The sequence below is a fragment of the Spinacia oleracea genome, chromosome 3, assembly GCF_020520425.1.
Source record: "Spinacia oleracea cultivar Varoflay chromosome 3, BTI_SOV_V1, whole genome shotgun sequence".
Classification (NCBI taxonomy): domain Eukaryota; kingdom Viridiplantae; phylum Streptophyta; class Magnoliopsida; order Caryophyllales; family Amaranthaceae; genus Spinacia; species Spinacia oleracea.
In genome coordinates, this window is record NC_079489.1 from 3,050,618 (window position 1) to 3,075,728 (window position 25,111).

The 25,111-nt window shown below is 35.6% G+C and overlaps 5 protein-coding genes, 1 long non-coding RNA gene and 4 other non-coding genes across 10 annotated transcripts; all 10 read left to right on the forward strand.

Annotated features, from left to right (window-relative positions):
* The first annotated feature begins 1,490 nt into the window (after window positions 1–1,490).
* LOC110784074 (uncharacterized) lies at window positions 1,491–2,141 on the forward strand. The gene is made up of 2 exons (XR_002532256.2): window positions 1,491–1,786; window positions 1,884–2,141. It is a non-coding gene; the product is annotated as an uncharacterized lncRNA (long non-coding RNA).
* Window positions 2,142–4,164: 2,023 nt separating this feature from the next.
* LOC110784138 (protein SRC2-like) lies at window positions 4,165–5,416 on the forward strand. Its single transcript, XM_021988555.2, has one exon. It carries the CDS (start codon window positions 4,322–4,324, stop codon window positions 5,234–5,236), a length of 915 nt encoding a protein of 304 aa, XP_021844247.2. The 5' UTR covers window positions 4,165–4,321; the 3' UTR covers window positions 5,237–5,416.
* A 2,342-nt stretch (window positions 5,417–7,758) lies between these two features.
* Window positions 7,759–8,797, forward strand: LOC110784136 (protein SRC2). Its single transcript, XM_021988554.2, has one exon. It carries the CDS (start codon window positions 7,856–7,858, stop codon window positions 8,678–8,680), a length of 825 nt encoding a protein of 274 aa, XP_021844246.2. The 5' UTR covers window positions 7,759–7,855; the 3' UTR covers window positions 8,681–8,797.
* A 336-nt stretch (window positions 8,798–9,133) lies between these two features.
* LOC110784188 (uncharacterized) lies at window positions 9,134–9,487 on the forward strand. Its single transcript, XM_021988625.2, has one exon. The coding sequence runs from the start codon at window positions 9,134–9,136 to the stop codon at window positions 9,485–9,487; it is 354 nt and encodes a 117-aa protein (XP_021844317.2).
* Window positions 9,488–10,099: 612 nt separating this feature from the next.
* On the forward strand, window positions 10,100–11,387 carry LOC110784187 (uncharacterized). The gene has a single exon (XM_021988623.2). The coding sequence runs from the start codon at window positions 10,522–10,524 to the stop codon at window positions 11,218–11,220; it is 699 nt and encodes a 232-aa protein (XP_021844315.1). The 5' UTR covers window positions 10,100–10,521; the 3' UTR covers window positions 11,221–11,387.
* Window positions 11,388–12,576: 1,189 nt separating this feature from the next.
* On the forward strand, window positions 12,577–16,343 carry LOC110784135 (rRNA 2'-O-methyltransferase fibrillarin 1). Its single transcript, XM_021988553.2, has 6 exons — window positions 12,577–12,735; window positions 12,882–13,213; window positions 14,084–14,179; window positions 14,275–14,352; window positions 14,435–14,611; window positions 15,862–16,343. The coding sequence occupies exons 1-6, from the start codon at window positions 12,711–12,713 to the stop codon at window positions 16,099–16,101; spliced, it is 948 nt and encodes a 315-aa protein (XP_021844245.1). The 5' UTR covers window positions 12,577–12,710; the 3' UTR covers window positions 16,102–16,343.
* Window positions 13,623–13,756, forward strand: LOC130471216 (small nucleolar RNA snoR74). Its single transcript, XR_008931877.1, has one exon. It is a non-coding gene; the product is annotated as a small nucleolar RNA snoR74 (small nucleolar RNA).
* Window positions 14,895–14,967, forward strand: LOC130471189 (small nucleolar RNA snoR60). Its single transcript, XR_008931850.1, has one exon. It is a non-coding gene; the product is annotated as a small nucleolar RNA snoR60 (small nucleolar RNA).
* LOC130471190 (small nucleolar RNA snoR60) lies at window positions 15,067–15,138 on the forward strand. The gene has a single exon (XR_008931851.1). It is a non-coding gene; the product is annotated as a small nucleolar RNA snoR60 (small nucleolar RNA).
* Window positions 15,235–15,306, forward strand: LOC130471191 (small nucleolar RNA snoR60). The gene has a single exon (XR_008931852.1). It is a non-coding gene; the product is annotated as a small nucleolar RNA snoR60 (small nucleolar RNA).
* Window positions 16,344–25,111: the final 8,768 nt, after the last annotated feature.

Consider the following 25,111-nt stretch of genomic DNA (forward strand, 5'->3'; position numbering starts at 1 on the left):
GATTGACTAACATATGAGATTGTTGGTTTACTCTTAAGATGGTTGTGGGTCGGGGCCAGTCGGGTTTGGGCCGAACCTAACCGGGTCGGGCCCACACTAGGCCCCACGTTTGTCATGTCGGGCCGAGCCATGTAGAAAAGTTCAAAACAGGGCCCAGGCCGGCCCAAGCCCACATGCTTTCGTACCAGACCGGGCCATGCAGAAAAGTTCAAAGCAGGGACCAGGTCGGCTCAAGCCCAGGGGCTTTCGTGTCGGACCGGGCCATGCCGAAAAGTTCAAAACAAGGCCCAGGGCCGGCCCAAGCCCACATGCTTTCGTGACAGGCCGACCCGTCGTGCCTAAGTCTAGTTTAACGAAATTTAGCGTGATTCGTTGTGTCGGGTCGAGTTGTGTCGTGTTTTTTCTAAAAAATTAAAGCTCAGACCCGGCCCACGACTTCGTGCCCGTGTCAGGCCGGGCTTTTTTCGTGCTCGTGTCGGGCCGGGCTTTTTCCGTGTCGAATCGGGTTTCGGGCTAGACCCACATCCATCTTCAGATTACTCCGTCTGTCAGCCTATCATCATTGATTTTAGGATGGAACTTTGTCACGCTTACGTGTAATCAATCTTGATAAAATACCAACTTATAAGCTTAAGGAATTATTGTCACAATTGTCAATTGGTAAATGATTTTAGTGTAGAACCATCATTCGTTTATAAGTGGGTTGTTCAGACTCATTTCATATTGTCTAAAATTTACATGATATCAGAGTCCACATTTGTTGGGTTTTTCATCTTTGAGAATTATTTTTAAGTGATTGATAAGGGCTATAATACCTTCCGGTGTATCCTCCATAGTGAATTTTCATGGATACGGATTAATCTTCTTTCTTCTATTTACATGCATCCGGAATTTCGGACTCATAAATGGGCTGGTCTATATTACTGATGGGCTAGGCCTAGACCTTAAAAACAATAGCAGATCAAACAAATTGTGAGTGAGCCCATAATTTAAAAGTCCAATTTGGAGCCCATTGCGTTAGTTGCAATTTGCAATTATTCTCGTCGCATTTGTTGTCTGCCAAATGCCAATGATAATTGATACTAAAGCATAGGACGAATATGCCTCATCCAATGGCTCTACAAATTGCACTCATCCATCAAATAGTTCAATACCAAAAGGTGGTTCTCCTCTGTTCTTATTTATATAACATAATTGGTTTTTTTGACACTATTCGCATATGCTCATTTGACTTTCTTTTGTGATTTATGCTTAATAAAAAACATAGTCGTGTGGGGTTTTATTAAATTCGTCTCAATAAATACTTTTTAAATATCAGATTTTTATATTTTTTTCTTATTCATAATGGAAGATATTATTGTTTGAAATCGTGTCATTTAAAAAAGAACGGATGAAATATTACATAATACTTGCAATGATCTAGGTTATAGTCTGGTCTGAACCAATACTAACATACTTATCCATCTAGCTATAACAGGCCCGGCCATAGGGCGGTCTCATCGGATACACAGCACAGGGCCCCAAATTTTGGGGGCCCAAAAACAATTACACACTGTTGGGTAAAAAAAAAAAAAAAAAAACTTCCCTTTCCCGCAGCTTCTTGAATAAATCAAACATGGAAACCCAAAAATACCTCTTCAAATTCTCTTCCAATGGTCATTTCCAAAAATTAGTGAATTACAACCTTCATCAACTACTCCACGCTTGAATCTTCGACCACCATGGCACCATTCCTCTTCTCCCTCCTTCGATTCTCACTTTCTCTCTCTTCCTTTCAAGCCTCCAGGTAATTTTCTTATGCTAGAACCTCAATATTTGATTGTTTTGTTGTTGACTTGTTGTTGTTGCTCTTAATTTATTCTTGGATTTCAATTTTCGGTTAGGGTTTTGAAATCCAGTAATTCATCTGAGAAATTTCGTCGAAGTTCGATGGTGAAGGCGGTGAATTTGGACGGATTTGGAACTCCGAGTAGAAATGAACGCCGGTGGAATTTGGTCAATTAGGTAGGGTTTATTGAAGATTTTGGGTTTGATTTTTTCGATTTGATTGTTATTGTTATTGCTGTTGTAGAATTTGTTTAATTTAATTGCAAAATGGCGTGTAGTATATTAGTATGTGAATTTTGAATTAGTATTGTTCATCTTTATTTTCTTATTTATTAATCCATTTAATTCATTTTCTAAAAAAATCCACCTAAAAGTTATCCATCAAAGAGGAAAAATTTGACTGTTATTATTGCAAGAAATTTGACAAAGCAAAGAGGGGCCTCATGTGAACTTCATTCATAAGTTTAGCACAGGGCCACCAAATCACCGGAGCCGGCCCTGAGCTATAATACCTTGTTCTCTTCACTTGGTCTGATTTAATTGTTTTTTGTAAGTGTTTTTTGTTTTTGTTTTATATGGTCTGATTTTTCTGATCTGGTCTAATAAACAATAAGGATAAGGTGAAGAGAACAAAGTATAATTCATGTATATTTTTGTTAAATTTTCAATTCAGCTTTCATTTTGGGATATTCTTCGTAATTAGCCAAAAATATTAGTGGAGCGCTACTCAATAATATATATTTTATATTTTATGTTTTTAGTAGAGTCTAGCTTGGTCAGTCACCAGTCACCACCCGTCAACTTTGCCGTGCCACAAGTCTCTAGTCTTTAGTAGACTCTTCCTTAAATACTTTTATTTTAAAACTTAATTTATGTAATTCTAAATTATCGTTGAAAGAATCTTCTAGTCTTCTAGAGAAGTTCTGACGACCCTTGTTGAGTTTCTTTTTGTAAAAGAGAAATGCCCTTCCTCGGATATTAATTAGCCTTAATTTCAGCAATCCTTTATGATAGTGACAAAGTGTGTATCATAGTGTATCATAGATTCATAAGTAAGATGAATGGTGGGGATGGATTCCATCCCCGAGTTAGAGGACAAGACACTGGAAAAATATTAGCGAAATTAAACCCCTAAATTTTAGGTTGGAAGGTTCAATTATTTCCGCTATGTCAAACTTTGCTTTGTCAATGTGTATCATATTCATACCTTTTAACCTTCATATATACTCTATTAGGCTCTGTTCTCTTCGTCTGGTCGGGTCTGGTCTGCCTTTTCATTTTGCTGGTCTGGTCTGATCTGGTCTGATTCATGCTGGTCTGGTATGATCTTGTCTGGTCTGATTCATACTGTTCTGGTCTGGTCTGATTCATGCTTGTCTGGTCTGGTCTGATTTGAACTTTTCTAAATAATAAATAATTAATAATTAATAATTAATGACTACTCCGTACTTCATAAAAATAACTAATACATAAGTTTTAATAATGAATAATTAACAATTTTTATTTATTAAAAATTAATAATTAATAATTGATATATATTTATTATTAATTATTATTAATAATTAATTGTTAATTATTAATTTATAATTATAACTAATTATTAATTATAATTAATCATTAATAATATTTAATTATTAATTTATAATAATAATTAATTGTTATTATTATTATTTTTTATCATTATAATTATAATTATAATTAAAATAAAAATAATAATAATAAATAATTAAAAATTCTTGGTCTGGTCTGGTCTAGTCTGAATGTTGCTGGTCTGGTCTGGTCTGGTCTGAATGTTGCTGGTCTGATCTGGTCTGGTCTGGTCTGGTCTGATTTAATAAGGTGTGATTCAATAAGTAGCAATAATAAGGTCAAGAGAACAAGGCCTTACTCTGTCTTATCAAGGTTTCATAGGTGAGAATTATACATTTATACCTTGAACCTTTGAACTTTGGCCCAATGGAAATAAAACGCTGATCCAGGATGGATTCTACGCGATATGATAATTTTTCTCTAACACTTCAATATGATTCTCAGTACAATTTATAGTACAAATTACGGAGTACTACGTATATCTTAAGGGAAATTTGATTTTGGCACACCTCTATATGAATTAAAAAGCTAATTTCTTTGCTTTTATAACGAGTGCACCAAAATTTATTTTATGTGTCTTAAATATTAACCAATCACATGTTAGAGAGACGAGATCCCATTGGATCAGATTTGTCATTCACACAATTACATTGTAGATGTTTCCGCGTAAATGGCACACATAATAAAGGGTGTTCATTTCATGGAACAAAATTAAGATATTCTTTACACAATTTGGACTATAAATACCACTTGACAACCCCCATTCTTCCATTCTTAACGTATTTTCCATTTCCTACCCAAAAAATAGTCTTCATTTCAATTAATAACCAATATAAAAAGGCTCTAAAACAAGTTTAATTTCTCATTAAAAATCCTCAAAATTGTCTTTGATTAATCTTAATTAATGGCGTCAAGATTTGAGGTAGAGGTGACCTTGTCATCAGCCAAGGACCTCAAGAACGTTAACTGGCGTCACGGCCCGATAAAGCCGTACGCCGTCATGTGGTTCGACCCGGCCCGTAAAATAACGAGTCGGGTCGACGAGGAGGGCGACACCACCCCACATTGGAACCAAACACTCGTTATCCCCCTCGATCGCCCCATAGAAGACGCCACCCTCCACATCGACATCGTCCACGCGTACGCCGACGAGGACACCAAGCCGCTCATCGGCTCCGCTAAACTGCCGCTGAGAGAGGTGGTTGATGACGTGGGTGTTGGCGGTCGGCTTAATCGGAGCTTAAAGCTAAAACGGCCATCAGGAAGGCCGCATGGGAAGGTTGAGGTTGAGGTGGTTGTACGTCAGCCACGGTACCACGCCCCTGATCCGTACGGTGCGCTACCGTATGGAGTCGCATCTAAGGATGCAGGATACGGTGGCGCGCCCTATATGGCCCCACCAACAGGGTATCCCCACATGGCACCACCACCTGGTGGCTCTGGGGGCTATCCTTACGGACAGCCCGCTTACGCGCCGCCTTCATACGGACAACCAGCTTACGCGCCGCCGTCATACGGGCAGCCAGCTTACGGGCAGCCTGGATACGCGCAGCCGAGTTACGGGCAGCCAGGCGGTGGTGGGTACGGGTACGGGCAGGTGGCGGAGGAGAAGAAGAAGGGTGGTAAATTTGGAGGGATGGGGACAGGATTGGCTGTGGGTGCGGTTGCAGGGGCGTTGGGTGGACTTGCATTAGTTGAAGGGTTTGATAAATTGGAAGATCATATTGCCGATGAGGCGGCGGAGAAGGTGGAGGATGATCTTGCTGATGGTGGTTATGATGATGGGGATTATGGCGGTGGTGATGATGATGGATGGTAGATGATTGATTATTTGATTTGAGTTTATTCTTAATGTCTAAGCTAATTACATCTGATTATTACTCCTTCCTTGAATTTTACATTTGTGTCCTTGTATATTGTTTGAGTAGCATTTTGTGATGTTATGATTAAAAAAAAAAAAAAAAGTGGAATAAAGTTTTCTACTTTAAATTTGGTCCAATCAATCGATTAATGTCTTTGTTTAAAAAAAAATGGACTGTTTTTATTAGAAAAGTCTTGATAATACATACATGAGGTAGTACCAGCACTAAGCCAACAAAAAAGGATCACCTTTGTTCAAACTTGGGAATCCTAACTTGTATTACAACTTACAAGTGTAATATGGAGTATGAAATAAGTAGTCATGTAGTGCATAGCTTGGTTGGTAAAGAATAGAGTACGTGTTTAGGGTATAATCATTTGAGAAATATAAATAAAAATATAGGATGTTCGTGTGGCTGGGTGGTGACTGGTGAGGGTCCTGGAGACGAGGGTTTCACTATGTCGAACATGAAATATGTAACAAATAGTACATGTATGTGATTATTATTTCAAAATAGAAGTCTAGCATCTCAAGCTCTTACCAAAAATATAAATTACATTTCATTGTAATATGTAGTTCTCTTCTCCTTATAATAATATGTTTTGGATTCTCGAATAAGTATAATCAGGTCCACTAAGTTCAACCCAATTATAAAAAATTTAATCTTTCAAATTTTATCTCTTGCAATCAATTTCATTCTATTCTACTAAGTTCATTTGAGTTTCGTTCGGATTAGTTTAGAAGATTTCAGGTGAAGAGACCTACAATACGTTTAACTTATTTTTCTTATTTTCTCACTACTTAATAAAAAGAATACCCTGTCCTATCATGCATACCTTTAATATGCGTGTCCAAATATAATACCGAGTAGGCAGTATAATTGTATAAAGATTGTTTACAAATGGAGGGAGTACTTCCTAAGTCCTAACTAGGAAAAAGAATGTTTGTGAGACAAAGGAAATACTATACATTATCGAGACAGAGGGAATATTATACAAGTTCAAGCACTAATAATACCAACGAGACTTTGGCCTAATGATCAAAATCAAATGCCTCTACACGAGCAGATCACATGTTTATATCTTCTCGTTCCCCTTTATAATTTGAATTGTACTTGTAGCTCGTTTGAACAAATAAAAGTTGAACACAAATGCGGAGTACTGTCGGATGAGGAGAGCGGCGTACCCCATATCAGATATGTTTTTACAAAAACAGATCACCCCACTAAACGACAAAATAGAGATAAGACAAACATTAAAACAGATGCCTTTTTCAAAGAACATATGCCATTTTTAAAACATGGATGCCATTTTTATAAACGGATACCATTTTCCAAAAAGTTTGATTTTGTCATTAACATTTATCTTTAGTCTATTTTATTGTTTAGTGGTATGATATATTTTCGTAAAAATATTTATGATATTGATTTATACTTCCTCATGGGATGAGTGCATGACAAGTTGACAACCATGGGCACACATTTCTATAAGAAACCTCCTTGAATTAATAAAATGCATGAAGCACAAATGAATTGGCTCATTTTGCAGAATGGCATGAACATGCACTCGTTTAATTTACTTTTTCTTTTATAATGAAATGACCGTTTCCTCCACCAAATTGTCACAAAAGGCATGGACCATCAAACGGGGAAAAGGAGTGATGTTTAAGTTATTTCTGCAATATGCATCCGCGGATATCACACGGCAAAGATAAGGAACAATTTGGTCCTTATTCCATAAGTAAGACATAAAATATCATTCCATATAACGAATTAGGCTCTGTTTTCTTCGTCTGGTATGACCAAATTTGATATTAATTTTTATTTTTTTTACTCTCTGATCTACTTTGTTCTAACTTATTTATCTTATCTAGTCTTATTTGTTTTTTTAAAAAAAAAACGTAATCAACAAAAAAAATAAGGTTTAAGTCATTCTAGTCTGATTACTGCCTTTATTTTATTTTTAATTACAATTTAACTGGACATGTTATGTGTAACCATCAATATCATTAATTTTGTATCAGAAAAATAAAAATAAATAATGCGATGAAGATATATCCAACAAAATATTATACAATAACGTTTGCTTTTAGTATATTACTTCCTTGTAAAATTAAGTCAAAATTATTACTCCACATATAAATAGTGGATTACAAAATATCAAATAAGAGCATTTTTTATAGTTAGCTAATAGCATTTGCATTTAGGAATATATGCTATGTCGGTTTTTCAAGCAACAATATTTTCTATCTAATACAATCCAATAATTATAAGGTTGCTTGAGATCTAATTCACAACGTTACATACTAAATAAAAAATATAAAAAAATTAAATCTTTTTTATCAATTTAATTAGCTTAGTCGAGCTAATTTGCTTTGTATGGCCAATAAACTAAGAATATACTCCATGCACTTTAATATGCACTCATGATGACCCACGCAAATGACGCGCACAAACTGAGGTATAAATAGGGCATATACTATGAGTATACTACAACATATCATAATATTCTTAGCTCAATACTAAAACCTTAACATAAATCTTCCTACAAAAAACTTATAGCCTTACACTAGTAAGAAATGGCCTACTCTAGGTACGAAGTAGAGGTGACATTGTCATCCGCCAAGGATCTCAAGAACATCAATTGGCGTAACGGTCCCATTAGACCGTACGTCGTAGCATGGATCGATCCGGATCGTAGAATTACGAGCCGGGCCGACGACGAGGGGGACACATCCCCAGAGTGGAACCAGACACTAACTGTCCCCCTCGACCGTCCCATCGAGGACGCCACCCTTTGCATCGACGTTGTCCACCACACGTCACGTGGCGAGGACATCAAGCCCCTCATCGGGTCGACGAAGCTCGACCTGTGCGACGTCGTGGACGACGTCGGTATCGGGGGTCGCATGACACGTAGTCTGAAGCTCAAGCGTCCCTCTGGGAGGCCTCAGGGGAAGCTTGAGCTCGAGATCGTGATATGCGATCCCCGGTCGTACCGTGGGTCGGATCCGTACCCCGCCCCACAACATGTTGACTACGGTGTCGTTCCCAAGGGTGGATACGACAACTCACATGTGGGTAACAGTGAGTTTCAACATCAAACGTACAACACAACACCCCAGGGTGGATACGCATACGAGCAGCCCCCGGCTTACGGGCAGGCTGCCCCGTATGGTAACCCGGGGTACGGGCAGCCCGGGTACGGGTACGGGTCGGAGCAAGTGGAGGAGAAAAAGAAGAGTGGGTTTGGAGGAATGGGGACAGGATTGGCTATAGGTGCGGTAGGAGGGTTAGTGGGTGGTATAGCTTTAGCAGAAGGATTTGATCAATTGGAGGATCATATTGCAGATGAGGCTGCTGAACAAGTAGAGGATGATCTTGGTGATGAAGATGAGGATTAAATTAATGGTGGTGGTTGCATTATTGGCTTTATCAACTTAATTAATTATAATACTAATCTCTTCATGTATTTTTTCTTTTAATCTGCTTAATTAATCAAAGATGTTGAAATGCACTTATTTATAATGTGTATTTGTGACGTTACATTAAAGTTGAATAAAATTTGCTTTAAAGCTATACTAAGGCTATGTTTGGTTCACTGAAATTGGCGTTACGGTCCCATAAGGCCGTACGTCGTAGCATGGATCGATTCAGATCGTAAATTTACGAGTCGAGTCGACGACCAGGAGGACACATGCCCAAAATGGAACCAGACACTAACCATCCCCCTCGACCATCAATTTGAGCATGCATACGTTTGTGTCGACGTGGTCCACCACGCATCACGCGACGAGAAAGACATCAAGCTCCTCATCGGGTCAGCAAAGTTCAATCTATCTGACGTCATAGATGACATGTTTCAAATTGGTGACCTTTTGCCACATAGTCTCAAGCTCAAGCGTCCCTCTAACAGGCCTCAAGGGACGCTTGAGCTTGAGATCTTGGCACGCTATCCTTATTCCCCTGGGTCTGACTCATATCCCACTAATGGCTCGACACTACAGGGTACTGGATACCCATACGAGCAACCCCCGAATTATGGGGAGTCTGCATCGTATGGGGACCCTGGGTACGGGAAGCCCGCATCTGAGGAGAAAAAGAAGAGCGGCAATGCGATCGAGACGTCTAAGAAAGTAAAGGAGGATCTTGATGATATCGAAGATGATGATGATGATGATGATGATGTACATGAATGTGGGTTGTTGTAAAAAGTCAATTGTTTGACTCATAAGGAGAAAACTAATCATTATTACTCCTATCGTCTCTATTTGTTCTTGTTGTTTGACTCAGAGGGAGGGCAACTAATCATTATTACCCTGTTTGACTCTAATTATCCTTTCTGATTTGACTTAATTCCTAGCAGTAAGAATAAAAAGAGACGGGTGAAGTATCACATAACGTTTTACATCTCTTTCCTAATCATTCTTCTCGATAATCATTCCCTTCGATAATCATCAGAGAAGTTATTGAGTACTTTTCAATATGAGTTCACGGTATGGTGATTGAATGGGTGTGGTGAAGGTGTTGCATTATTGGCTTGATCAACGTAATTAGTTATACTAATCTTCATGTATGTTTACCTTTTGATCTGCTTAATTAATCAAATATGTTGAAATGTACTTACTAATGTGTATTTAACAAGTTAAAAAGCTGAATAAAGTTTGCTTTAAATTAAGTTATATGAATGCTTCAATTGGTGCTTTGGCTTTGGGCCTTTTCCGTCTATGAATTGTGATTATTGAATACCCAAATGCTCGGTTAGCTTCCCTATAACAGTGTTCGATAGTAAATAACCATGTCAAAGAAAAAAGAACCAAATGACAACTCCCACAAATTATTACTCCCTTCGTCCCGGAATACTCGATCCGGTTTGACCGGCACAGAGTTTAAGGGACTTGAATTGACTTATTTAATTTAATAGGTAGTAATTGATAGTGGGGTATTATTTTAATGTAGTTAGTGGGAAATGTGTGAAGGGGTGGGGTTGGGGGAGAGTAGGGGTTGAATTTTTAATTATTTTTTGTATGGAGTAGGGGGTAGGTGGGTTAATAGGGGTGGAGTGAGAAATAATATAATATTGTTAGAATATTTCCATTTTTAGAAACAGGTCAAGTATTAAGGGACGGCCCGATAAGGAAAACAGGTCAAGTATTCCGGGACGGAGGGAGTATTGACAAACTAAAGTATGTATAACTAGGGGATATACTATGTACTATTTCACCACCTAGACGTATCCTTACAAATGGCCTCTATGTACGAAGTAGAGCTAACGTTGTCATCCGCCAAGGATCTCAAGAACATCAATTGGCGTCACGGTCCCACGAGACCGTATGTTGTGGCATGGATCGACTCGGATCGTAAATTTACGAGCCGGATCGATGACGAGGGTGACACATGTCCAAAATGGAATCAGACACTAACCATTCCCCTCGACCGTCAAATTGAGGGTGCCACCCTTTATATCGATGTGGTACACCACGCCACACTCGACGAGGACGACATCAAGCTGCTCATCGGGTCAGGAAATTTCAATCTATCTGAAGTCATAGACGACATGTTACAAATCGGTGACCGTGTGCCACATAGTCTCAAGCTCAAGCGTCCATCTGGCAGGCCTCAGGGGACGCTTGAGCTAGAGATCGTGGTACACGATCCTTATTCTCGTGGGTCGGACTACTCATACCCTACGATTAATGGGTCGGCCCCTAAGGGTACTGGATACCCATACGAGCAACCCCCAAGGGGCAGCTCGTATGGTGACCCTGGGTACGGGAAGCCCGCATACGAGGAGAAAAAGAAGAAGGACGCGTTCGGAGGAACGGGAATGACAGGGTTGGCTATAGGTGCAACGACAGGGGTAGTGGGTGGTATAGCATTAGCGGAAGGGTTTTATCACATTGATGATGAAGATGATGATGAATATGAGTTCACGGTTTGGTGAAGGTTGATTTATTGGCTTGATCAACGCAATTGTATATACTAATCTTCGTGTATTTTCTTTCTTTCTTTTAATCTGCTTAATTAATCAAAGATGTTGAAATGTACTTATTATAATGTGTATATGAGCTTACAAAGTTGAATAAAGTTCGCCCGAGAATGAGAGTTATAAGTCAAAATCTTCTATCACACGATTTCTGTATTACTCTGTTTATTGGTTGGTATTTGTATTGAGTCAACCTTTTTTAAAAGTTGAACAAATTGACACATAATTGGTACACAGATTGTAGGACAAAAGATTTATTTTCAAAAGGTAAATGGTTATGTTTTTTTGTTTTTTTTTTTTCTGGGTGTGATTTTCCAATTTTCTAAATCAATAACATACGGAGTAACATACAACCTACTCTTGAACCGCTGTAAAATTTGCGAAGACACAAGTATACAAGTAATATAACAAAGTGATGATACTGATATCCACTAAGAACTAGGTATACTACATTACTACTACAACTAGTCTCCGTTGTTTATAAGGTAAGATGAAGTGCTTTATCGGGTCAAACCTTGCACAGGTCAATTTGGTTTTGATTCTCGAGATATACACTATGAAAGTGAGAAGAATGGTAAGGAGAACCCTTGCCTCAAAGTGCCCCTAGTAGAGATTCAAACCTAACCTTTTGTTTTTTTAATTAGAAGGTGAAACTCTTTTCACTAAGCTAAGATGTTGCTTGGTATAAGTATTCAACTAGTGATAGTCACATTTTATTGTCTACAAGAGCTTGTGAACTGAAACATCTTAGTAGTAAGAGGAAAAGAAAGCAAAAACGACTCCCGTAATAGCGGCGAGTGAAAAATGAGCAACCTAAGCCCCTGAAAGCGGGGTGGTGGGAGAGAAATACAAGTCTCGTGCTGCTAGGCGAATAAGTGGGGTACAATACCCTAGGCGGTGGAAAGACCAATAGCCGAAAGCATCACTAGCCTATGCCCTGACCCGAGTAGCATGTGACACATATTTAATGATACCGAAGGAACTTTTTGGCATTAATTCGACCACACTATTAAATTAGAATGTACTTGTATCGTTGTATGTTTAGAATGGCCTTAATATCCGAAGTTCGATTATAGATGTCGTATGACCTATCAATAATATAGTCCTCCCCTAAGAAATCTTTAACCATACAATTTAGTAATTTACATACATAGAGTTAAACATCTAAACAATATGGGTTAAAGTCCAAATCTCAAAAGACGGCCATCTTAGTTGAAAGTTAAAACAAACCAAAACCCAATAACAAGTCTAGGCCCATTAAGGGTAAAATCGTCCTCCCACCCCAATATGTCAAACCTCAAACCCTAAACCCTAAAAAAAAAAATCCGCCCATCCTTTATAACAAATTTATAAACCCTATTCGTCTTCTTCAACTCTCGACTGCACATTTTCCTTAAACCCTAATTCACTCCTTTCTCTCTCTTCTCTGCAATTTTGCTTAGTTGAAGATGGCGCCACCAGGAGGAAGAGGAGGTAAATCGCATATTGCCATAACTTCTTCCACCATTTTTATTTGATTTTTCAAAAGTATTTTCAGTCTGTAGTTTTCAAATTGAGCTTTCGTTTTGCTCTTTTTAGTTGAGAATTTGTTGCTAATAATGAGTAAATCTTTATTACAGGAGGAAGAGGATTCGGTGGCGGCCGAGGTGGTGGATTCAGCGGTGGACGAAGTGGTGGCCGAGGTGGCGCACTTAGCGCACGCGGTGGTATCTCAAAGCCCCGTGGAGGATTCGGCGGTGGGCGCGGTGACAGAGGTCGTGGAAGAGGAGGAAGCCGAGGTGGCGGAAGAGGTGGAGGAAGAGGCGGAGGAATGAAGGGTGGAAGTAAGGTGATTGTAGAGCCACACAGGCACAAGGGTGTGTTCATTGCAAAGGGGAAAGAAGATGCTCTTGTTACTAAAAACATGGTTCCCGGTGAATCTGTCTACAACGAGAAGAGAATCTCTGTTCCGGTAACTTGTTTATCATTTTAAGTTGTGAACTTTTCGATTTAATTTGAATGTCTATATTGTTTTAATTGGTAATTAAATGTTAATGCTGAAATAAGTGTATATTAGTAATTAAATGTTAATGCTGGAATGTGTATAAATGTAAATGTTAATGTTAATGTCTGTGTTTGTCTAGTGTTCATGAACTTAGTTTGAGAAGTAAAGTTAGTTTGTTAATCCAATTTTTGAGCAAGAAGAAGCTGGTTTAGGGTTGGAATGTGTTATTCTTGTTCTGTTTAAGCTTCTGCGATAATGGTTTGGATGTTCCCTTCCCTTAACCAGTTTATTTATTTAGCTTTGTCTAATAAGAATGAGAGATTAAAATTCCATAGTTTATTCGTTATAAAAGGTTGTTTTATTGTTTAACCTGGTGATAAAAGCAGGGTCCTATTGCCTTAATGTGAATAGGTCTCTCGTAACCATCAGGGAAATTAGTTGTGCATTGTTATTGGGTGAACCACTTGAGTTTTCTCTATGATGGCAGGTTCAGTAAACGATGCTACATCCTTTTGTTTTCAGTAATTGAAATTAGTCTTTGACTAGTGTTGAATATGAGGAGGTTGGGGTAGAAATAGAGGATGAATGAAGGGTGGAAGTAATAGTGTTAGCTCAAATAAATGAAATGATTATGTGATTTCCAATTGTGTGGTTCAGTCATGGGTAGTCTAGGTGAAATGGAGAGTCTTGGTAGAATAGTATTCTGGTTTTCTTGTAGTTTTTCTGGGATTGTAATCTGCTGAGTGAGATTCTTTGTCAGTGTGATTAAACTGTGTTATTCAATTGAAGAAGGGTTTTATATTGCTTTATTATTAAATTGTATTTTACATTATACAGCAAGAAGATGGAACCAAGATTGAGTACAGGGTTTGGAATCCCTTCAGATCAAAGTTGGCAGCGGCCATTCTTGGTGGTGTTGATAACATTTGGATTGTAAGTATTCATTGCAAGAGTAATATTCACAAATCTTTTATGTTTGTGTTTGTTATTTCTAACTGGTGGTGAATTCATTTTCTGTTTAATTCCAGCAACCTGGAGCCAAGGTCTTGTATCTTGGTGCTGCTTCTGGAACAACTGTGTCTCATGTTTCTGATCTTGTTGGCCCTGTAAGTTGCATTTGTGTTGTAAAGTAACTTAGAAATATGAATTCTTATTGTGGTTTCGGATTTGATCGAATTTTTTTTGCAGGAGGGATGTGTTTATGCAGTTGAATTTTCTCACAGGAGTGGTAGAGATTTAGTTAACATGGCAAAGAAAAGAACAAATGTCATCCCTATTATTGAAGATGCTAGGCATCCTGCAAAATACAGAATGCTAGTTGGCATGGTTGATGTTATCTTTTCTGATGTTGCCCAACCTGATCAGGTCTTGTTTCTTTTGTCAAATTTAGCTGGCTTTACATCATTCTTTTTTAGTTGGGTTTGTTCTTTTGATATTTGTTTTCTTCCTTATTATAAATTGTTTTTATTAAATGGGTGGCTATAGATTCCAAGTATTAAAAAAAATGGTTCATTTGAATTTTTTTTGACACATTAGTGTTTTTTGGTTTCCACTGTGAAAAAAGGTTCTTTAGTTTTGACTCAAGCTTTTCTAATTTAGAGTTTTAAGTCTTAATTTCCTTTTTAATGTTGCCTATTATTATTAAATCAAGCACATGATGAGTTTTATCGGATTCCCCTTCAAGACTTCATGGGTGATGTAAACTCCGACTATCTGATGCGCCAAACTTTTGTTTTTAATTATTTTTTATTTATTTCTGTTTTTTGAACTCGTATTTACAGTGTTATTCAAGTCTTTATAATTGATTTTAACTAAACTCTTGGTATCTGATGAGTTTATCGGATTCCCCTTCAAGACTTCATGGGTGATGTAAACTCCGACTATCTGATGCGTCATTTTTTTCAATTGTTTTTATTTATTTCTGTGTTCTGAACTTTGAGTTTTTACAGTGTTATTCAAGTCTTTATAATTGATTTAAACTTAACTCTTGGTATCTGATGAGTTTATCGGATTCCCCTTCAAGACTTAATGTGTGATGTGAACTCCGACTATCTGATACACCAAGCTTATTTTTTAACTTAATAGGTTTGTAGTGTTTTTGATTTTTCACCTAGCACTAGATTTATGTCATTGGTTCCAAAATTGTGCTTGCTTTGGTGAATTATAACTCGTCCCTTGCATAGTATTTGGGAATCAACTAATTCCTTTCAACATTGATTCGAATGATTCCCCAATACTACACAAGTGCTTTTATAATTTTCTTTTAAAACAATGCTTTTGGAGTATATTTTGATTGTCTTCAACTTTCAGTAGCTGTGCCGAATAGTATATATTCATCAGAGTTTGGAAATGAATTCTGGACCTTTGACTAGAACTTAATCCCTCTTCTTCTTTGAAGTCTCCTCTATAAAACAGTGAGATACGATTAATTTATTATTATTGTACTATCATCAGCAGTAAGTATATCTTTCTGGGAAATGTTGGCTTCATTTATTTATCATACTCCCTATGGTTATCTGAGAAATGTTGCGATAAACAAATTAATGCTTGTGTTATTGGTTTGGCATAAACAAATGTTACTCATCCTCATTTCAATCTGTTTTCCATTCATGCAGGCTAGGATTTTGGCACTAAACGCATCATATTTCCTAAAGGCTGGCGGCCACTTTGTTATTTCAATCAAGGCTAACTGTATTGATTCAACAAGTCCAGCCGAAGCCGTCTTTGCTGCAGAAGTGAAGAAGCTACAACAAGACCAGTTCAAGCCTATGGAGCAGGTAACCCTTGAGCCATTTGAGCGTGACCATGCTTGCGTTGTCGGTGCTTACCGTGTTCCCAAAAAGGCCAAGAACTAAGAAAACTAGAAGTACACACTAGTTGTGTTATTAGAGATTTCAGTTGTGTAGCTAGCAATTGTTATCAACCTATTGTACAACAACTTAGTTTTGCCGGGCTTATGTTAGATACAATGTCAAGGTTTTTGTTAATGTAGTTGGATAATAGAATTTTCATATGATCTATTGTGCTCCTTTTCTTGTCTACTACATTTGTTTTCTGAATCTTCCATTTTTTCGGTAATGCTGTGATTTATTCTCGATATTGGCTTCTTGAGTACTTCATTATGATTTCGGTGTTTTCATGAAAGTTTAACGCGCTATTGAGAACCTTTAAATTGCGCGTTACACTCGGGAAAAGAAGTTTATTGTTCATAGTTTCTCTCTATTAGCTTTGGTCTTATAATCTTTGGTTGAAGTTAGTCACACATTTGTGGTACATGGTATTTTTTGAGTTTGAATCAGGTAAATTATTGAGGTTTCTCTATTTTCTTTAGGCCTTTTTCTTGGTATATGTATGTAATTAGATGTATTAATATGGCTGAAACAAACCTTGTTTGCTAGAAAATCGGTATCAGCCTGGAATTAGATCAGATACACATTCGATCTGTATTGATTTCTAGTATATTTTGTCCTCTGTTTTGTGCTGCCAACGAAATGTACAAAGAATTTGACGAAAGTTTCAGTTGAGTCCTATATATATTAAGCTCAGTTTTTGGATGTTATATGTTCAAGGTCATTTTCTCGTGCTTAAGAGCACGAGCAATGGTGAGGTTGTTCACAAACCTAATATCTCTATCATCTTCAACATCACCTTTCACTATCTCGAGTCATTATTATGAGTTATCTTTTATAGGTTCCTACAATGGTGATCATTTTCACAATTATCTTTCTTCTAAATTTATCAATTATGTAAGATGAAATGGGTGGAGATGGACAGAAAAAAATCAAGCAAGTAGGGTGAGTCGGTGACGTGTCTTGTGAACCTAGGTTGTTAGTGACCCAACGGTCACTATAACCTCATACCATGGGGATGTTATGGGGCACCATCAATAATGGTGAGTTTATCCACAAAGAGGAGAGAAGGTGTTGTGAGTCACTAGAAACTCACCACTGCTCATGGGTGAGTCACTAGAAATTCACCACTGCTCATGCTTTAATACCTTGGGTCAAGTTCACTCGTGTCAGATCGACCATAAAGCCTACTATATCTGTCAAACGGGTTGGTCGGGTCGGTTTATAATTCATAAGTAAATTCGGGTAGGATTTTACAAATGCTTGTTCATGATCCAAACTTTCAGGTTCAGGTCGACCCAATGAGTTTGAGAGATTTTAAAACGCTATATTTTGAATAATTTGCATGATAAATACGGGTTTTTTCATGAAATTCCCCTGAGTTTTGAACAAATTTACCCATCGGGTTTCCATAATACATAAAATGTCTCTAAAACAAAATTTAATACCCCAATTACTCTTAATTCAATTCTCAAGTCTTATAAGTGACCAGCCACACTATCAACTGGCGTGTTGGTGTTAATACAAGGAACCTCTAACATGAACTGCATTAAAACAAGAAAATTAACTGCGAATACAGTGTACAAGTAACACCGGCATAGAAAGTCAATGAGCACCAGTTTATACAAGAAACCTCTAACATGAAATTGAATAAACTGCATTAATTAAAGTAACACCAACACAGAAAATCAAGTAATATCAGTCTATACCAAAAACCTCTAACATGAAATTGAAGAACCTACAATAAAACAAGAAAAGTAACAACGAATACAATGTATAAGTAACCCTATTATATAAGGAGCCTCTAACATGAAATTGAAGAAACTACCATAAAACAAGAAAAGTAATCGCGAATACATGTATAAGTAAAACCAACCTAGAAAGTCAAGCACACCAGTCTATACAAGGAACATCTAACATAAAACTGCAATAAAACAAGAAATGTAACAACGAATATAATGTATAAGTAACACCAGCATAGAAAATCAAGTAATATCATCCTATACAAGGAACCTCTAACACGAAATTGAAAAATTGCAGTAAAACAAGAAAAGTAACGACGAATACAATGTATAATTAATACCAACATAGAAAGTTAAATAACACCAGTCAATAACCTTCTCCATAATAGTTGCGCGTGTCACGCCATCAAGTTGATTGTGTAGCTGATCACACAGAAGACGTGTTGTAATACTTATTCAACCAAGTATCGCAGTGCTGCGATTCGGGGTAAGCAAATTCAATTGGGGAGTCGAACTGGAAAATTGGGGATTTGGGGAGGTTGAGGCATGGAGGAGTGAGAAATCTTGAGCTTACCTTTAACGATGGTACGTGGTGGTGGTTGGTCTTTTCCGGCGAGCAGCAACGAAGCAAGCGAGCAACAACGAAGCAATGAAAGCGGTGTGAGAGAGGAGAGATACGGGCGGTGGAGGAGGTTGTTGGTTGTGATAGAGGAGAGAACAAAGGCAGCAACAGGGTGGGCAGCTGAGTAAAGGCAAGGGAAGAAGAAAGGAGGAGAAAAAAGGAAAAAGTAAAAAAAAATGGGTTGATGGGTATGTTAATTAGAGGTTAGTGGATTAATTATGTGTTCATTGAGTTAATTAGGGTTGATGGCGTCAACAAGGGTGTTTGGTGTATTAAGTTTTATTTTAGGTGTATTTTATGTATTATGGAACGCCAGGGGCACTTGGTGAATTTGTTCAAAGCTCGGGGACATTTCATTGAAAAACTGTAATAAATATATCCATATATGAATAAAAATACAAAATATGCACACAAATTAACAAATCATCATACACAATTTTACATACTGTCAAATTTAACTATATAAATCGTATAATTTAAATCAAAATCATATTACACCCAAAAATAGTAACAACAATATGTTTATGGTGATTAAATTTCTTCATAATCTTATCTAATACTCCGTACATTATACTAAAACATACACCATAAATGACACATGTCATTTTTTGGTGCAAAATTTTCCCGCCAAAAAACTCTTTCCTAAAAAACTTATCTACTTTATTAATTGTTTTATTTTCTCTCTCTTATATATAAACTGTTACATATGGAAAAAATATTATAAAATATTACAATATTATACGATTTTGGTAATATTTTAGTCAAATCGACATATCAATTGTAGAAAATATATTTAACCAATATTTGGGTAAATTTAACATATTAAGCATATCAAATATTTTGGTCAAATTATCATATTTAAAATCTAAAATATCTAATACATATTAAAGAGAAATTTTCATATTACATGATTAAATGAGTACGTTCAAGATTTATTAATAACGCATTACTTTTAATAGATAAATATTCCAGTTAAATATAGGAAGGTTTTTCAATAGTTACAAAAAAATGTAGCTATTGTAATGTTTTCAATCTCAATCATTTAAATTTTGGAGACTAATCATGTCCATCCAATTATTCGATAATAATATTTTTTTAAAAGTACTTGTTAATTAACCGAAGTTATGAAATATTATGTGGATGCCCATTATACCCCTAGTATATTTCTGGAATATTCTAGATCTAGGGTTTATTGTTCTCCAAACAAACCCTATTATATTGTATGTATATATACCCTATTGTTCATGGAATAAAACACATAGTTGTTCTCTCCCAATTTCTCTATCTCTTTCTCTCTATTTCACAACACGTTATCAGCACCAAACCCTAGCCGACTGAATAAACAAGAAACAAAGGAAGTCATTTATGTCATTGAGGATAACTAATCGTCATTGTCGAAACATTAACTTCACCAGCCGACTTTCTTCTTCTCTCTTCTCCATTGAAATACTCCATCCTTCATCCTCTACTTCAAGCAATTAAATTAGAGAAAGACTGGTTATAGCAGAGAAAAGAGAGGACTAACACGAGCTTCTTGCAATTGCATTGATTAATTTAGGTGGAGGCATGAGGTGTTCTTCATTCAAGGTACTTCATTTTTTTGTGTACATTAATTTACGGGTAATTATATAATCCTTCAATTAGATTGATTTGTTTTGAGTTATACGGTTTTTTATTAAATTGATTTATTTTCTCACAAGTATACTAAATTTGGTGGGAATTGTTTGTTCATGATTTGAGTTATTTTAATTTCTGCATACCCATATGAAGGTAATCTAAAAATTTAACATGAGTATCTTTTGAATGTTGGTCTAATGTGGTTGTGTCTACTGCTAGTATTTATAAACAAAGTTCATGGGGTTCCTTTATGTTAATACGATTCTATTGCGATGCAACTTTTATTCTTTGAGTTGGTGAATATTGGTTTTAATTAATATAGCTTTGTTTTTTTTTTTTTGGTTCTACTACGAGGAGTTCCCACCACCTTCGGCGAGGTAATCTCCCGTGGGAGTTTGCATGGGTACCTCGATGGGCAGCATCCCTCCCAGTTGAGATTTTTTCCATTCCCAAGGCTCGAACCCGAGATCTTGGTTAAGGAGCAAGAGGCCCTTAACCACTCATGCCAACCTCAATTGGTATTTACCCGTGGGAGTTTGCATGGGTACCTCGATGGGCAGCATCCCTCCCAGTTGAGATTTTTTCCATTCCCAAGGCTCGAACCCGAGACCTTGGTTAAGGAGCAAGAGGCCCTTAACCACTCATGCCAACCTCAATTGGTATTTAATATAGCTTTGTCCTATATCATATGTTTCGATTAATACCCACACTTGTCCTATAGAATTTGTAATGTCCTATAACATGATTTCAAGGGAAAGGTTGATTACGGCATCAATCTATTTGATCTTATGAAAGCCTAATTTTTAATTTTTCGGTTGGCTTTATATTAAATTACTCCTTGATAGTTTTATGTTGGACATGATTCGGGTATATGTAAAGTGATTTTAAGAATATTACTTTTCTGACTTAAATTCTTCTAATCGCTACTTTATGATTTCGTTAAACTACGATATTTAATTACTATTTGATCAATATATATATCATAAGTGTAAAGGTGTACATTATTTAATATTTTTTTTTAGTGATAAATGCATCTATGTTTTTAAGCATTGTCGAGTACAAAATTACTAATGATATTTTTGCATAATAGATTATTGAATAATTTATTTTTATACATGATCATAGACGGTAAATTCTAATGTGGTTATTTACTTTGCTAACATGTGTCTTGAATTTTAAATAATGACATTGTTTTGATCAATATATAAGTTTAGCATTGTCACTTGCTACATAATGTATAAAGGATTGATCGAGTTGATTGATTCCATATTTTGTACACATGTCATGGTTTGTGATATAAATCTATTTGATTACAGTTTTGTTATGAAATTTGTTGTTTGGGTTTTATTATTAAAAGTTAGGTCAAACTTGATTTGGTATTTATAAATGAGATATATACTTAATAATTTTTGAACATAAATATAGATGTTGTAGCGCATTGTTATTTTAGTCCACCAAGGACTATGCTTATTATATTCCTTGGATCATACGGTTGGTTCATGCATATAGAGTATTTGATCGATTAAATATAAGATCGTTGTGATATGTGAAATAAGTTGTGAATTGGTATTTGGGACATTCGATTATTCAAGTAACTACTAACTATTTTGGTAGAAGATCTATATAATACTGCGTGAATTATTTATTAATCCATTTATTATCATCATCCCCGATAGAAATGATCAATATCTTTTCTTACATCTTGTATAGTATTATGAGAAGGTGAACCAAATCTATTATTAAGTTAATTTATTTGAAAGGGTGAAAGTTTCATGTGGAATTTATATTTACTACATTATAAATATTTGTCAATTGATATTTTTGTGATCCACTTGATTTTGTACTATAAAACCTAGAAAAACACGAATTTGTGGGTGTTATTTTTTTTGAAAAATGCCGTATTTATAAATGGTCTTAGATGCTAAAATACACATATCAACATATGTGCTTTGAGTTTTTGTGAAGTCACTAAAATAGAAAATAAGACAACAAGTTAAAGAGGTGCATGACTTAAGTCTGAATATTTGACTATTATAGACTCGCAAACCCTCTTATATAGTCCAAGGGAAATATGACACATAAATTGTAGTAGTTTCGAAAGTGTGTTGCCAATAAGCTCTATTCTTCATGGAACTAGTATTGTCTTGTAGACACGATAATTATGAGAAAGTTTTAAGAAAGTTTTTAAATAGTTCATATATTTTCTTTTGGTGGATGAACAAAATAACGAACTCTTGAAAAAATATGATCACATTTAACTATGCCAACCATTCCCAGAAGTGAATGAGATATTGTATGAATAAAATGGTAAAGTTCATGCCAGTAGTCATGAGGCTCATGACCGACAATGTAAAAGTAAATACGACATAGTCATGGCGGAATAAATGAGTATGAGTGTAACTTTAAAATACACATATACACCAGAAGTGGGATTGAAGTGATGAAAAGTATGTAAAAGTTAATGATGAGAAAACTCAAATTTTATATTTTTTGGGTTGGTTGCGGAGAAAAAATAATAATATTGGGCCCATTGCACCAAAACATCTCGTTGAGCTTTATTAACACTCATCAAAAGGGAATAAATTATAGATAAACATGGTGTATGGAGATAATGAAAATATATGTCTAATAGACATTGTAGCACGCCCTCCGAATCAAATTTATATACATGCAAGGATTAGGGGGAGATAGCTTTCAACATAATAAAATTAGTAGTATATGATCAAGATTATAATTCAATTATCTTGAATTTGGTACAAATATGAAATATGTGTTCATATTTTATTGACTCGCTTTATGAGAATGAGTACAAGACTACATTCTGGAGAAGATATGTACCAAAATTGCAATGGATACTCCTGAAGAGTACCATCTATCTTCCATAAGTTTTGTTGAGATTGTCTTGCCGTTAAAATTGAGACACCAGTTTGTGTCGTTATATCACATCACAATATGTTCAAATTATAGTATTTTATAACTATAGTGATCACTTTGAGAAGATAACCAGCAGTTATCGAATGAAATATTTTATAAGATATTATATACGCATGGTGTGATAATCCAGGCCATCCGGGTTTAAGAACACCCGTTATGAGAATTTGAAAATTCTTGTCAAATAAAATTTTATGTGCTGACACTCCCTCATATGTTGTATATATTCAAAGGCAGGACGAAATGATGAGGTTGAGTTGTATTTCAATCAAATAGTTATAATGAATCGATTGAGAAAATAAATACAAGAGATATTAATGATTTTGAAAAAATTGTATAATGATAGGTGATTTAAAGTTCACCATGATAGTAAGTGACCCGAAGTTCACCAGAATGGTAGTAGGAGACTTGAAGATCACCAATAAGTTTACAAGTGTTTTTGTGATTGATTTAAGTATTATAAATAAGCATCATAAATCTCTTGATTGGGGCAATCATACGTCAGCACGAAAAGAGAAAGTATGAAGAAAACAACTGCATATTATATCTACTCCCCATAATCAATGTTGGTCTCCAGAAGAGAACAAAAGTATGTAATATTTATCAAAATACACGTTGAAAAGTATATTAGTTGGTGAAACTTTATGCCCCATAACATATTGAAAATATTTTCCCAACTTAGGGGGAGACGAGCAAAAATAAGTTGGCAAAATTGAAAGATAGTAAATTGATCCCCATATGAGAAAGTGTACATGCCAACTTTATGTCCTCGAAGTATGTTTGGACATAAATATCTATGACTTAATTATGTTAAGTTTTATAATGTCTAGAGACATAAAGGTATATGACAGTCATAGTGCTCGATGTTACATATATTAAGTGTTGAGAATTATATATCTTGTCAATATTTATTTAAATATATACACCTGAAGTGTAGATTATATATACGGTTCCAACATAGTGATTATATGAAAAGGATGGCAAGATAATGCAGTTGATGATATTTTTGAAAATAAAGTAAACACTATTAATTATATAGTGTATGAAATACCTTTGAAGTGGTATAGATATCTGAACAATAATAGATGGCCCGTGAGGAAAAATGAATGTTACCTATTGAATAAGTATTCAGATATAATTGATAAATAGCATGCAAAGTATATGTTGAAAATTTTTGATGATACCGGTAGATGATGGAACCGAAATATAATGCATATGCGAGAAATAATGGATTTTGAATAGGGGATCGTAAATCTATGTCTGTTTCGATGTAGACATAACTATAATGATCAAATGAGCTCATGGACCTGAAGTCCAACAAGTTATGGATTTGAAATATCCACACTGTACAGTGTTTTGCATTTGAGTCTTCATATACATGTGTAGTTAATAGGTAAATGCATCATTTATCATACATTTAGATTGTTTTATATTTTATCATGGTATGATGTAGAATTATCTAATTATAATTTCATATAACATGTTTCAAAACTATTATGATGTCGTATATGAAATATGAATCCAAAGAATGTTAAGACGAATTTGCAACTTTATGGAAATTTATAAGATGAGATTCTTGCTTCATTGGAGATTCTTGCTTCATTGGGCTATTAGTTGCAAAAGAAATATAATATTGATTTAATAGTATGTTATGAATCATGCAAATAAGAAAAGTTCCTGAAGAACTTATACATGATGTTCTTAAACATCTAGCCCTGTGAGTTTTGCATATGAATATCACAACATTGATGAGATATTATCAAAACTTTAAAAGAGTGTTTTTGAAATGACAATTCAACCTGAAGTTTGAGTACGTAAGAGTTATGAAATACATATACTCAATTATTCATAGAAGAATTCTTGTACAAATATGAATCATCTTAAAATATAAGATAAAGGTATGTAATGTCCTTCCAATGGATATTATTTCATGGTCCAGAAGAACCATAAATAACATTATTAGCTATATTTATACCTCCAAGTTGGACGATGATATTATTATTTATCATGTATTTTCATGACCAAAGAAATTTTGATCATTATTGATTGAAAACTACCATTTATGACCTCCAGAAGAAGGTATATATGTCCAATATGTATGAAT